Source organism: Macrobrachium rosenbergii, chromosome 37 (assembly GCF_040412425.1).
Source record: "Macrobrachium rosenbergii isolate ZJJX-2024 chromosome 37, ASM4041242v1, whole genome shotgun sequence".
Lineage (NCBI taxonomy): Eukaryota > Metazoa > Arthropoda > Malacostraca > Decapoda > Palaemonidae > Macrobrachium > Macrobrachium rosenbergii.
Window position 1 is genome coordinate 40,015,089 of NC_089777.1, and position 16,315 is coordinate 40,031,403.

General features: G+C 34.3%; 1 protein-coding gene across 1 annotated transcript in view; it reads right to left on the reverse strand.

Moving 5' to 3' along the window:
• LOC136825517 (lactosylceramide 1,3-N-acetyl-beta-D-glucosaminyltransferase A-like) overlaps positions 1-16,315 on the reverse strand; it is a 74,588-nt gene that overhangs the window by 56,451 nt on the left and 1,822 nt on the right. The window contains exons 2-3 of the mRNA XM_067082090.1: positions 13,923-15,802; positions 12,779-12,899 (exon numbers count right to left, since the gene is read on the reverse strand). Coding sequence (XP_066938191.1) covers positions 12,779-12,886 — 108 coding nt within the window. The 5' untranslated portion in view covers positions 12,887-12,899; positions 13,923-15,802. The remainder of the gene's footprint in view (positions 1-12,778; positions 12,900-13,922; positions 15,803-16,315) is intronic.

Here is a 16,315-nt window from a genome sequence, read left to right on the forward strand (position 1 = left end):
ATGTAGACTACGGTCATGATTTGTTTGTGGATTGGAACGAGTTTGGTAGAGGCGGTATAACCGATCTTAGCATGAATGTGGCTGAGAAGACTGGCTCTATCAGTGTTGGCAGTGCCAAGCTGATGATGTAGCTGTCGAAAGCAATGACGTAGACTTAGTCGATGTAGTGGTTTCAAGTGATAGTTGCTGCGATGGTTTAGGCACTAACATCTTGAATAAGGATGAGCTAGTCAAGTTACAGAGAGATGAGACGATAACCCGAATCTTTGAATGTGAGCTGAATGATGAGCTCAATTGTGTTTGAAAGGAAACCTTTGTCTAAAAGACGAAGTTTTGTGTCGTTATGTTCGTCCCAAGTCAGCAAAGAGGAGATTGTCGAACAATTAGTAATCCCTAAGAAGCTTCGCAAATTAATTTTGAAATTAGTACATGATGATCAAGGACATTTGGGGCAAAATAAAACATTTAAGTGTATGGGTAGGACGCACTTTTGGCCTAAGATGTGAAGTGACGTGAAAAGATAAGTTCTAAGTTGTCACGAATGTCAAATGGCCGGTAAACCTAATCAGGTAATCCCCAGGGCTCCTTTATGTAATATTCCATCGGTAGGCGAACCCTTTGAGAATGATGTTATTGATATGATCGTACCTTTGCCTAGAAGACTAACCCGTTATCCAGAGGCAATCCCCGTAAGAAACGGTAATGCAAAAACCGTAGTTAAACGCTTGTTGAGCTATTTTTCTAAGTTTGGTCTGACTCACTTTATACAAAGCGATAATTGCAGTAACTTTGTGTCTAACTATTTCAGGGACAAAATGAAGGAATTAGGTATCGCACTTGTAACGTCCACGCCTTATCACCCCGAGTTACAGGGTACTGTTGAACGTTTCCACCAAACGTTAGAGAGTTGCTTACGAAAATTGTGCAACAATTTAGAACATGACTGGGAAGAAAAGTTACGATTTGTCTTGTTAGCTTACGGTTGGCGCCGAATGACACAACCAGATTTAGTTCTTTCGGGTTAGTGTTTGGTCACACCGCTAAAGGACCCTTAGAAATTTTAAATTGTAAATTAATGCTTGAAGGAGGTAAAGAGGACTACATACATAATTTAGAGAATTACAAGGAGAATCTAAGGGAAGCTTGGCAGATGGCAATAGAAAACGATAGCAACATTCAAGGGGAAACTAAAAGGAAGTATGATCTCTAGATAAACGTGAGAAATTTTCGTGTGGGAGATAAAGTTTTGGTGTTAACTCAGAGAGAAGGTCCCTACTTTAATACTACTACTATAAGTTCAAAGGTCCTTTTTCTGCCTTAGAAAAAAGGGGAAATTTAAATTACTCAATTGATATGGGTAGGCGTAGAGCTAAGAAATATCCTAACGAACGCCCAGTGCGTGCAGTAACTGTGTCACAGAGAGAAATTAGTTTCGAGAAAAACTCCGATGTGCTTAAGAACTTCAAGGTATTTAACCCTAGCTTAGAAGAAGAAAAATTGAAGGAATTACACATCGTTTTGGCGAATTATCCTGAAACTAAACGTTTGTGATAAATTAGGTCTAACTAATCTGTTAGAGCATGATATTGAGTTACAGGACACAAAACCCATTAGACAAAGTCCACATCGTCTGAGTTCAGAGAAAACAAAATCAGTAAGAAATGAAATAACGTATCCGTTAGATAATGATTTGATAGTTCCCAGCGAGAGTGAATGGGGTTCTCCTGTGGTTCTGGTGAAAAAGGAATATGGATCAGATAGGCTGTGCATTGATTTCAGAAAAGTAAACAGTGTATGTAACTAAGCAAAGTAATTTCCCCCTTCCCAGAATTGATGATTGCTTAGACAGAATCGGAAATGCCAAATTCATTTCCAAGTTTGATTTGGCCAAAGGTTATTGGCAAGTACCCCTAAGTGAACAGGCAAGGAAAATATCCGCTTTTATTACACCGTTTGGCAGTTATGAACCTAGAGTTATGGCTTTTGGTTTAAAGAACGCAGCCAGTAATTTCCAAAGGTTAATGAGTAAAGTTTTAAATGGCATCGACAACTGTGTCGTGTATTTAGAGGACCTTGTGATACTTTCAGTAACTTGGGAAGAACATTTAAGAATTTTAGCGAAAGTCCTTGAAGCCCTTGCAAAAGCAAACCTGGTTCTAAATCTGAAGAAATGTGAATTTGGGAAAACCTCTATCACTTATTTAGGTCATAAAGTGGGTCTCGGAAAGATCTGTTCAAAAGAAGGGAACATAGAACCTATTACCAATTTCCCAATCCCATTAACTAAAAAGCAGGCCATGAGATTTCTCGGAATGGTTTCATGTTTCCGTAGTTTTGTGCCCAATTTTTCAGATTAAGTGCTCCCATAACTAATCTCTTTAAGAAGGGGCGAAGTTAAGCTTTTGATGACGAACGTATTGAAGCTTTCAACAAACTGAAGGCCGTAATGATTCACGAGCCAGTACTGTTGATAATGATTTTAGCAGGGAATTTAATTTAGCGATTGATACCAGTGACATTGGCATAGGGGCAGTCTTATTGCAAGAAGTGAATGGAATGGAGCACCCAGTCGCTTATTATTCAAAGAAATTGAATAAAGGCCAGCAAAATTATTCAACTATTGAGAAGGAGTTGTTTAGTTTAGTTTCAGCCTCGCAGCACTTTGAGATTTATGCTCGTAGTGGTCCTGTTTTAACTGCGTATACTGATCATAATCCGCTAGTTTATTTGGAGAGGTTTAGGAATTAGAATAAACGTCTCATGCGATGGAGCGTAGAATTTTACAAGAATATAATCTGAAGATAGTTCATATAAGGGGAAAGAATAATGTAATAGCTGATAGCCTCGCTTAGAGATTTTTCGGAATGAGAGAGTAGTTTGTCTTTTCTTTTCTTTCGTTCTGAACGAGTTGAGCGAGAGCCGTTGTGTTTTTTTTTTGGGGGGGGGTGGGGAGCGGCTGTAGTGCGAGTGTGATGTGTGATTGAAGTGTTGAGTGAGCATGTTTTGCTTAGGCTAAGTCGTAGCAAAATGCAGAGTTGTTCCTCAGTTCAGAAGACGGGTTTAAAGTAATTTTGTCTCTTTTGCTCCTTTAAAAAATAAAATAAGTATATTTTATCTTTTTTTTTCTTTCTTCTGGGGGAAGGGTCATGAGTAGATGCAACAATGATGAAGTATATTGAAAAAGAAACATCTCTTCTGCAAGATGTGACTGCTTCCTATGTTTGCTCACCAGTCAATTACTGCTGTCAACGCGTCATGGGCAGTTAGCGATTCGATGAAAACCCTTTCTTGTGGAAACACCACGTGGTATCTCATGCTATGCCTTTGTAACATGGCTCAATATTCCATCCACACATTGCATCAAAAAAATTGATCCGGAATCTTCTATGACGTGACTGGAAAGGCGCGGTTATTAGGAACCAATCATTGTGCAGAAAAAAAAAAAACTCCTTATATGGGAATGACGATTGTCTTTAAGATTCATGTTAATTAAACGTGAGTAACCAAAATAGGAAACAAGGAGGTGGCAAGTTAGACGAACAGATTGAAAGACTGATAGTAATGAAGATAAAACGTAATTCATATTAAGTATTCAAAAGAAACCCAGAAAGATTTATAACAAACGAGTTATAAGATATGATGTAGAGATGCAGATGGTTAAATTCGCGAGAAATTATAATTGCTTGCTACTGAAACCGTAAATATTACGGCTCAAATATTAAAAGCAGCGAAAATAGGACACTGTGGCATGAGAAATGTAGCCTTCATTTTGAGTACCCAGGTACGGATAGGTTAAAAATGCTTCTGCATACCCAGTCACACTATTTCAAGATTCTATGATGGTTTACCATTTATTGAAGATGCTAATTGACAATTAATAAATTTCCACGTGGTAGGGTCACGTCCTTGTACTTTGACCATCACTGATTACTTATCAAAGCAAGAGCTGATAGAATCTATCTTTTGACGGTAATTGCGATAAAGAATAATAAAAAAAAAAACATGAAAGCCCTCTAAAAGAACTCATACAGCGGTGTATCACCGATAGCGGAAACACTTGTAGGAGCATGAACACATAGCAGATCTATCGGCATGTTTTATGAACAATGCTGGAACCTGTCATTGTGGCGCCATCCTGCTGACAGATAAGCCTTCAGGCAATGGTCCGTGATGGCAAAAGGCCAGTTTAGTAGTTACAACCAACAAAACCTGCCTCATTACTGTACAGAACGGTGTGTTTATATAATTTTTTTTTTTTAGCTTGGTTTGCTTTATTACCTACTGTATCTACGATAGATAACCTTTCTAGATAAAAAAAAAACTTTCTCCACAACTCGAACAATGAATTCTTATCTTCCCCGATTTGTGTAAGAGCAATTAGATTCACGAAATGTGACCGAACCTTTTATTCCGAAACATTACTCACTAGTAGATATGACCCGTGTGAATATATTATGAATTATCCTCTACAGTGTTTCATCAGTTAGTCGAACATGGGTTATAGGCTACATATAAGAGACAAACTTAGAGAATGAAGGTAAAGAAGAATAAGATGCCATATTACAATGATAATTAGCGCGATGACGGTGAAGCCGAAAGTATTCAGATGAACTGAGAAATTACCGACAAGAAGGATAAAGAATTAAACTCAACGGAATACCGAGTAAAATTTGAAAACTGGTGATTCAGGGAGAAAGAATGCTAAAAGACCCGTGTCACTGTAATATTTGATACGCCCCTTCTTTCATCCTACCACCCTCTGTTCTGTTATTTCCAAGTACACGGATCATTTGCGTCCATTCTTCTAACATCCATATTACCTTTCACTGTTCCTTCTTGGTTGCCATCTCTCACTACCGTCACTATTTTACACACACAATTGTAATGACCACAGTGCTCTCCTAACTTCTCGACAAGTAGATTACACACACACACACACACACACACACACACACATATATATATATATATATATATATATATATATATATATATATATATATATATATAAATATATATATAATTACAGTATATTACATAAACACGTGATTCGCTTATCAAACTTCACCACCGGGAAAAAATAAGAGATCGGGTGTAGGTCCTGACCGGTTTCGACATTCTCTCCAATCCATTAACGAAAGACTGATGCATAGTGGTAAAAATCACAATATATATACTACAGGGATAGTACGGACAAACATACAAAACCTATTGAAACTACGAATCCACACCTGACAGATATCAGAGGGGGAAGGGGGGAAGGGCGACAAAACTCACTATTGCTAGTGGTAGAGATCAAAATATATACTAAAGGACTGTGGACAAACCTACATAACCGTTGGAGACTGCAAATCCATATCTAACAGGTGTCAGAGGGGGAGGGGCAGCAAAACTCAATAATGCTAGTGCCCCCAGACTGTTTACAGATATGGTAATCCTTTTTCCATACAAATCTACCTTCCTAAAAATTTAAACATTTTACAAATTTCTTTTAAAATCAATGGATCAAGTTTTTACAATAACTTTCTTTTATGAGGCTAAATTCAGTGATATTCCTTTCTAGTGCATTATGAGAAAAGCTATCTATTTTGTTCTTAAATGTTAAAGTAACTCCAGATTTCTTAAGATGATAGAATATCTTTTATATAATTATCATATGGTAGTACAAGGTAATTTCTGTGTTGTAAGATTCTTTTTTAGTTTTGAATCATAGTCTTTTTTGCCGCTTTTAATGCATTGTATAATACGCTGCCAGGATATTTCCATTTCTTGCCTGTATTGCTAATCTTATCAATTTTATCATCAGTTTAGTCAGGGCTGCATATACGTAATGATATTAAAAACATAGATGTGAGCGCTGATTTCTTATTTTTATTGCTTTGACCAGAATAAAAATACACATAGGCAGAAATATTAGGTTTTCAGTAACCACTGCAGTGAAACATATTAATAGCTCTATATACTGAGCAGTCCAAAAAGGGTAGGCAACCATCTTCCATTTCCATGGTGAATTTAATTGATGGTACTAGTTGATTTAATTTGTCAATAAAGTTATTTACGTTTTCGTTCCCTAGCCATGTACAAACTGTATCGTCAACATATCTGAACCATACTGCATTGCGTGGAATGATTTTGTTCAATAATTCCCTTGAAAAAATTGTTTGTTTGTCCGTACTGTCCCTTTAGTTTATATTGTGATTTTTACCACTGACACTGATGAGTTTTGTCCCACCTTCCCCTTTGACGCCTAGTCTCAAAGGGTTTTGTGTGTCCCTGTAGTGTCAATCTATCTATCTATCTGTATATATATTTTCATGATGTTGCCTTGTAATACGTATATCCTCCTATAATTTTGACATATTTACTTTTTTTTATGTGTTATGTGTAATGATAATGATTGTTGAAGTGTCATATTTAGTTTGGCATCAGATCTCAAAAGAACTAATGATTAAGTAATTTAATTGCATAATTTAGAATTGATAATACAATTTTAATAGTAATATAGTTTAGAACGAATAATATCTTTCTTGATAAAAGCGTAGTATATGAACACACAAGGACTTGTTTCATTTCAATTGTCATCAGTTGAGATGAGAGAGAACGCTTTGTTTTGGGTTAGTGATGACAGGTTTGGAAAACAAATGCCGATTCGTCCCTTACGGGCTCAAGACGAGTGATTTCATGTTGTTACATGCATTGTTCGAGTCACGTACGCCACTTTGAGAGAAAAAATACGTATCTTGTAAGATTGCGTTCAAAACGTTTTGCTGGGATGACGTCATTTTCCTTCTAGAAGCTTCTCCATTGTATCTCGCAACCAAAATGCTTTAATGACGTCACCTCCCTGCTTCTAGAACTTTTGTATCTCGTACCCAAAATGCTTTAATGACATCATGTAATTGTTTCACATGTTACTGGAATTCTAAAATTTGTTTCATTCTGATTTCTGAGACCAGTTAATTTGGTTCCTCTCTCTCTCTCTCTCTCTCTCTCTCTCTCTCGTTCTTAGAAAGAGATTACTTTTAACGTAGTGTTTTGTGGTCACGTATTAGCATTAACTTTTGAGATCTGAATTTAGTAAAGTTATTTAGTTTGTAACGGCACCTGGTAAAAAAGTGTATATTGTGGTAACGCAGCTGCAGCAAGTGATTTACAGAGGTTTTCACAAGTTTGTGTAAGGTAACGTGAATTTTACTTATTAATACCATGGTATGATAAGTTAGGAAATTTTGGCCGAGTGAAATCATTATTGATAAATCTTGTGTGTATTTTTGTGTATTTTTCTACTTACAATCTCTTTATATTTTTACATTTTTTATGTTTGTGATGTAACATTTATTTACATAGCATTTTAACTATTTCTTGGTAATTTAACATTGCATATTTGATTTAATATTTCATTCATTGAGATTTTCTTTTCAAATCTTGAGTAATTCTTGATAGTTTAAATTTTGCTTGATTAATTTAAGTTCCTGATAAAGTTTTTGTGAATTAGTTTTGTTTCATAATTTAGTTCAAGAATTAAGTGTTGTGTTATTTTCAAGTAATAATAAATTTTTCAGATTGTGAATTCTAATTATAAACTTTGAATTTAAAAATAAATTTTTGTATTTAACATTTTTAGAAAAAGTGTTTCATTTATTGATCACCAGTGAATAGGATTGATTGTGTGTGCATAAGGCAAAGTGATAAATATGTTTTGTTCTTTTAGTTTTGCTAAAGTGAAATAAGACCAGGGAAACAGTTAGTTTTTTTGATGGAGTGATGCCCTTTTACTCTAGAATGTTTCTAGTTTAATTTTTGATACCTCACACATATTCTGATAAACTTAGTTTCATTTTTCAAGTAATAAGTTTTTTCTTAAGGGATCACTGTTACCTTTATAGTACTCAGTCGTAATAATTAATGTTATGAGAGTTCAGGTATCTGGCTGAAGTGAGGTATATTTTTGAATCTTGAGATTAGTTGTGTAGTAATCAGGTACTTGATATGCATGACAATATATATATATATATATATATATATATATATATATATATATATATATATATATATATATATATATATATATATATATATATATATATATATATATATAATCACATCCCCAGGTAAAAAAATAAGAGACTGGGTGTACAGTAGGTCCTGACCAGTTTCAACTTTATTTCCAAGCCATCAACAAAGGACTGATACATAGTGGTAGAATTCACAATATGCATGTGTGTATATATATATATATATATATATATATATATATATATATATATATATATATATATATATATATATATATATATATATATATATATATATATATATATATATATATATATATATATATATTGTAATGAAAGTAACGTAAATTCATTTCTTGCATACCCATTTATCTAAATTAAGTACATTTATTATTAATTATGTCCAGTTCTGTTAATTTTGTTTTCATTTGTCTTTTGACTCTTGAAGGTGGGACTTGGGTTTTTTCACCTCCACTCAATGGTTGTGTTGCATTAATAGATACATCACCCATGTAAGAATGTTTCTATTTCCATGCTTGTTGGTGATGGTCTGGCCGTTTGCCGCCCTCTGCCAACTCCCCCCGCAAGTGATGTGGAGTCTTTGGATGTCGCCTCCATTTGAGTGTCAACAGTCCTGCTTTAGAGGATGTTTTAGTACCTTTTGCTTCTGAAGGCAGATACTGCAGATTTACTTCTGTGACACTCCTGGCACCCACCTCTGCTTGCTTGGAGATGCCTACTGGTGGTGCAAACTACTTTACCACCCTATGAGCTGTGTGCTGTGTCGGCAACTACATACATTTATTGACCCTGGTCGTAGGTGGTACCCCCACCCTTATGCCAAGCATTACTCTTGTGTCTTGTGCCCTACCAAGTGTCCTGTGTGGTGTTGCTACACCTTTCGTCTGCCCTTGCCTTCAGCCTGCTAACATCCTGGGATCGTTACAGGTCCTCCCAGCACCGAAGAAAAGTGTAGGATCTACTTGATGTGTTTAGAAAATTGTCCTGCTTTTTTCTCTTTTGGACTCTGTGTGTACACCGTATTGAGTGTGGACTGGATTCGAGGACAACACTCCACTGAAGCACCCAGTTGCTTATTTTTGTGAAGGGACGATTTTATATTCATATATATATGTCCGGTTATGGATAAGTATAGGTTTAAAGTATGTTTTGTAATTGTATTTGGGAATAGTTTAATTAGGTTTAAGGATATTTTCTATTCTGATTCTCCTCTATCGTCTGTTAGCAATTGTTGTTTTTCTACCTTTTACTTATTCCTGTCCCTTTTTCTTGAGTAAAAGTTAGCTAGGCGGATGATGGTTGTGTTTGTGTAATGTTTTGCGAGTGTGTCTTTTCCTCCCTCATTCCAGTTTTCAAGGGGAGTCTCTTTGTAGTTTAAGTTGACTTGTTGTAATAAACGTGTTTTGCTAATTCGCCTAGTGTGTTCTTGACCTCCTCCTTTTTGAAATTTTTGCTGAATTGTTTATTATCTGGCAGTGCCCTACCGAGTATCATACTGGTACGAGCTAATAATCAAGAAAAAAGAACCTGAACACATAACAAGAACCCTATGAGACCTGTGGTTCTCATACAAGGATATATATATATATATATATATATATATATATATATATATATATATATATATATATATATATATATATATATATAATATAATATATATATACATATATACATATATATACTTACACACACATACTACAGGGACGGTACGGGCAAACATGCTAAGCCTATTGAGACTACAAGTCTACACTTAACAGGTGTCAAAGGGGGAGGGACGACAAAACTCATTTGTGCTAGCGGTAAAAATCACAATATAAAGTAAAGGGACAGTACATTACGGAGAAACATACATGGAGTGTTTTAAATGAAAGTATTAAACAAAATCATTCTCCACAACGTAGTACGGTTCACGTATGTTGACTATGCAGTTCGTATATGGCTAGGGAACAAAAATGTAAATTGCTTTATTGACAGGTTAAATCAAATAGTACCATAAATTAAATTCACTATGGAAATGGAAGAAGATGGGTGATAATATATATATATATATATATATATATATATATATATATATATATATATATATATATATATATATATATATATATATATATATATATATATATGTGTATATATATATATATATATATATATATGTATATATATATATATATATATATATATATATATATATATATATATATATATATATAACTATGTAATGAGTGTCTGTGTGTATATTTCCCTTAATTACAACCAAAACGAAATTCATTAATGCATTATCATAGGCAGCATACGAGTAAAAAGAAAAATAAATGATATCGATATTATGCTTGATTACGCAGTGACGGAAATATCTGGAAAACATTGATCAGTGAAAAGGTTGGTAGTCGTAGTTTTGCAAAGTGTAAGAATTACATGCTTTGTTGATTTACTTGCAACAGTTAATTTGTGCAATGCAAACTATAGAAACTTCTAGTTTATGCTACAGTGAAGTTATGATTTTGACCTTTTAATTTTTTATATCTTTGCTTTACGATAAACTGCAACAACAAAATTTGTATCTAAGCATGACAACGATGACTACATGGAAGACCAAAAATTATTATTGCTAAAAATTTTCGGTAATTCATGAAAATCGTTTTTGTACAGTAGCTGGCATAAATTAGGTCATAGTCATTTTTGCAAATTATTTTTCATGCACTTTTAACATTCTTTAACAAATTGCAAGCATGGAAGTGAAAGATGTTATCAAACCGAGTATCCCAGCATGAAAACCAACCAGCCTTACAGTCCAATCAAAATAAATATCGATAAACAAAGGCAGTTACCGTAATCAAAATACTCGTACTTAATTATTCGTACGGAACAATTTTTTGTGAAAGTATTCTAAAGCAAGATAATAGCCACACTTGGAAAAAGTGAAGAGTTAAGATGAGAAAAGTAAAATAAAAAGACATTAAATAAATACACTTTTTTACTCGTAGTAAACAGGCTCTCCGAATTCCCTCAAGAAACTGAAAGTTAGCTTCCAGCCAGTAACCGTTACTTCTCTACAGAACGGATCTCCTGTGCGCGATCATGCGCAGTCGCTAGTTCCGCGCAACAGATTCGTAACTGTTTTTTTTAACCTGTTACATCGATTTGCGTGCGCGCCTTTTTCGGTAACAAAGGTAGGTGTTAATTCATGCTTACCGAATTTGTGATATATATATATTTCACATGCTTCACTTATTTTTATATGTATTTCTGTATGTGTATGTATATATATATATATATATATATATATATATATATATATATATATATATATATATATATATATATATATATATATATATATATATATAGAGAGAGAGAGAGAGAGAGAGAGAGAGAGAGAGAGAGAGAGAGAGAGAGAGAGAGAGAGAGAGAGAGAGAGCGATTGAGCTTGGTATAAATACAGATGAAAATAAATGAAGCAATACAGGAAGTTGATATTGTAGATAAATATGGGTGAACATTAACACCATCCTTCGTTATAGCAATATAATATATATATATATATATATATATATATATATATATATATATATATATATATATATATATATATATATACATAATATATATAAACACATATATATATATATATATACGAAGTCGGGAGCAGACACTCAGACAGTAGACATAATGGAGCTATGGAAAAGCATTCTGTTTTCTATCCATTTATTAAAGTGCCGACGTTTCGTATCGCTTGATACGTCTTGCTATAACGAAGGATGGTGTTAATGTTCACCGAATTTATCTGAAATATCAGCTTCCTTTCTTACTTCATTTATTTTCATATGTATATATATATATGTGTATATATATATATATATATATATATATATATATATATATATATATATATATATATATATATATATATATATATATATATATATATATATATATGTATATATATAGAAATACAAATGAAAATGAAGCATATGAAGTAGATATATCACATAAATTCGATAAGCATTATTTAACACCTACCTTCGTTACCAAAAATTGCTGCATGAAAGCTGATGTAAGAGGTTAAAAACAGTTCCGAATCGGTTGCATTGAACTATTTCTCTATCTATACAAAATTATATATATATATATATATATATATATATATATATATATATATATATATATATATATATATATATATATATATATATTATAGACATATATTATATACATATATACAATTTGTATAGAGAAATAATAATTATATATATATAGTGTATATATATATATATATATATATATATATATATATATATATATATATATATATATATATATATATATATATATATATAAATATACTGTGTATATATATATATATATATATATATATATATATATATATATATATATATATATATATATATATATATATATATATATATATAATATTAAAGACTTGAAATTCTATGGGATATGAATGGAAGAATTCTCCTGATATGCAGTTCAAACTATCACCGACTAGAAGACTTTAGGTTAGTGCTTATGCCAAAGCCAAACACAAGAATTATAAGGATTAATTTCGATCACATGGAACACATTGAGCCAGAATCAAGTACAAGGCTTACCAGAGCCGAAATATACCCACTCTTTTCACGATAACATCAAGTCAGTTTTTTTTTTTTTATAGGCTACCGAGCTAAGCTTCTAATCTTATCAGCTCCATTTATTGCTATGATTCATGCAGAACTCACCTGAATCTTGATATAAGCCTGGAAGAAGAAGATCGTCAACATCAAAGGCGTGGTTATTTTCACCCACTTTCTCTGAAGAAAATTTCCAAATATCTTCCATTGCTGCATGGTTCTCCAGTTACTTAAAAAAAAAAAGAGGGAAAATAATGATTAACATTAAAATTTTACATTTTTTCTATCAAGTTGCTTTCATGCAACTATTCCATGTCTTTTTTTTTCACTTTTCTTTTGCCCTAATCTAGAAAAAGGTTTTAGGTTGCCCATTGCACTGCCATTTACTCGTGAAAAACTTAACGAATGTAACGATTCCATGCCTGGAATTCTCTTGTTATTTTTCTAGAATGAACATTCAATTTGAAAAAGGCTTGCAAGCAAGCTTTCAGGAAGGTTGCCTACAAGCAAATAGAGAAGAAAAGTGGAGAAGAAACTAACGTAAATACCACAAGGATAAAAGATGAATACAAGGACGCATAAACAACAATAAACATCTGCAAATGTAAGGCAATGGTGCGTAGCCTTTTAATGTATCGTTACAGCCTCTGGCAAACTTGAGTAAATCGAAGGCTATGCTTTGTCATATTGTGGGTTCATTTTTAACACAATGAAATTCATAAAACTAAATATATATATCGACGCTATTCAAAATGAATTGACGAGGCTTGAATATCGGATACTATTGTACAAAATGATGATTTGGACATGGAGGCTGTATTTGCCTGACAATCCATATCAATATTAAGGCTGAGAATATTTTTTCTTCATTTACTAGTTCATTACTCATTTGTAATAGGCGTTATCATTCCGTTAGGTGATAATTTACCCGATCAAGACAGTAAAGTGAGATTGCCACTGCTTCCGCTTGCAGCAGAGGGAATGAAACTTACTGATAACACACACTGAGAGAGAGAGAGAGAGAGAGAGAGAGAGAGAGAGAAAGTGTAAAAATCTCAAAAGATAATGTAACCCACGAAAAACTTAAGGAATAAAGAGCTAAAAGCGTTATGACAAAGCAAATCTTCGGAAAAATGTGACTTAAAGAAATGTTTACAGTGGTTAGAAATCATTTGGTTATTGTATTGAATTTATGTAACAATAACACTACAGACACATTATTTGAGAAATCGAGTTAATTGGCTATGCTTACCGCTTAGTTTCCCTTGTAGCATAAATAGTGGATGACCTTAACGTCGATTTACCTTTGTCGTTGGTAATACGCACGTCACGTGGAAGACATCGGTCTTTAATGAATATCACAAGCTTTAGACATTAAGCACCTACGGACACACTGCCCTGTCGATCTACTTATTGTTAGCAACTTGTTTTTAATAAGAATAGTCAATGAACTGGTCATTTGCCTTCAAGGAAGCAACACAGTATTTTTTTCTCAAAGACTTCACTAAAGAACTTCCGATATGTGCCTCGCTTCCCTCACGCCCTCAGGAACAGACTAAGCCACCAAGCCCGACGTTCAGTGGAGAGATGATGACTTGCACCGGAGGGAAGGAAATCGGAGGCGCTGTTGCGTGACCGAAACAAGAGATAGTCTTTGCGGAGCAGCGCACAGGAACTGCTGTCATTGTTGCTATTCCTATTAGTAAATTTGAATTATATCTTCACACATGGGCATTTGTTCTGTTGAAATTTGCTTTGCAAGATGACAGGCAATTAAGGTGTTCCTTAAAATTGTATTGACATATTACCAAATAACAACAGCAGTGATGATAAAGTTGATATGACCTTTTTTTTGGCATTGGTTGAATGGTTTACATAAATCCAGCTTTGAGCCAGCACCCACACTTGCACGTTGACTGTCTCATTATGGTAAGATGTTGGAGGACTGTCAGACAACAGAAACGCATTTATACATTGGTTGATAATATCTTATTTCTTAAGAGCAACGGCTGGCTTCCTTCCCTTGACGTTCTCTTTCAACCACCGTGACGACACCGTAGAAATCATGCAGGGCACTTGCTTAAGGGTGCCACGAGTTCCCCTCCCGCTACCTGGGCTCATCCGTCCGACGCTTTCCCTCACCCATAACGGAATTTGAACTGGCCTCACAACGTCCATTCAGTTGGCATTACAACGGATATTGCATAGATGCCGTCTATACTATAAGTCAAAAGAGACGCCACATCATCATAATCATTAGAGTACCGTAGCCACACGCAGCAGAGCTCCGAAAAACCTAACTGTTCTGTGAATATAAGTGATCCTCACCAAGTTTCATAAAATAGTTAACGATTACTTGGACCTGTCTAATTTCAGGCTGAGAGACAGAGAGATCGAAAGGTAGACCTCGTAAGCGCTGGAGGGATGGAGTGGAGGAGCTCCTGACAAAGCACAACATGCCAACAATTGAAGAGCTTAGAAGAGTTGGAATATTTGAAGACAGAAGAGATTGGAGAAACGACTGACCCCACTGACAGGCTGAAAGCCTACCTGGGAGTGGAAGTAAGAAGTAAGAAAGGAAAACTGTGTGACGTCATTTCAGTATTCATGGTCTGGGAAAGGAAGATTACTTCACAAAATGTTTTGAGTAAAATAAAAAACACGTATTTATTTCATTTCATAATTGTTGTTTATTATTTTAATCTTCTATATATCAAAATTGGTCGATATACTACATACTTTCTGGACAGTCAAGAGTAACGTTGCTTTCTTCGACGATTAAAGATCTCAGTGTCATGTTGTGACTTTCTCTCAAGAGAAGGTTACTGCCATTTTGAGTTTTGTATGATAACTTATAAGAGTCTGTAATGGCGAAAACGAAGGAGTTCCAACAATCCTTGATTTCCCAAGAGAGTTTGGTCTTATTTTTTCATATCACTTTCAGATCTCTTTATCTGGTGAATCTGTATTTGTCCCTGTAAATCTCAATTTTATCATAATTTAACCAGTCGTCAAGTCCTTCGAAATGCGTAGTAAGTTTGAGAATAGATTCTTTTCCTTTGGGCACTCAGACGTCAATAATATACATGTCCCATGTGATAGCCAATGTCCTCTTGTTGCTTACTTCACAGTCTGAAAAATAATATACCAGGAGGTATGTATGTATGAATGTACGTCTACACACACTCCTACAGTACACACTTTTTCTCAAATTTAAGCCATTGATATTAAAAGGTGTTGGCTCCCGGTTAAAGATTGGACAGTGATTACTTCCACACTCACATTTAAACTTCTGAATCACGGATGAGCCCCTGTGCAGAAAATTTGCACAGCGCGAGCGTCTATGTACGCCTACACAGAAGGGTCACTGGTACTCCACTGAACTTTATACTCTTATTTACCACTCATCTTACAGGCAACCTGTCTCTTCTTGGATGCTGACTCTACTTTCCAGTATCCTCTCCACAACATCTGTCCGTCAGGTTTTATGTCTTCTTGTTCTCCTCCTTCCCAGCACTTTTTCAATAGTACTGTATACTCTTCACCAGCCTATCATCCTTCATTCTTTCCGCAGACTAAACCATCTCAAAACGACTGATCCATCTAACCCGTTAACACTCCTTCATATCTCGACATTTCTCACCC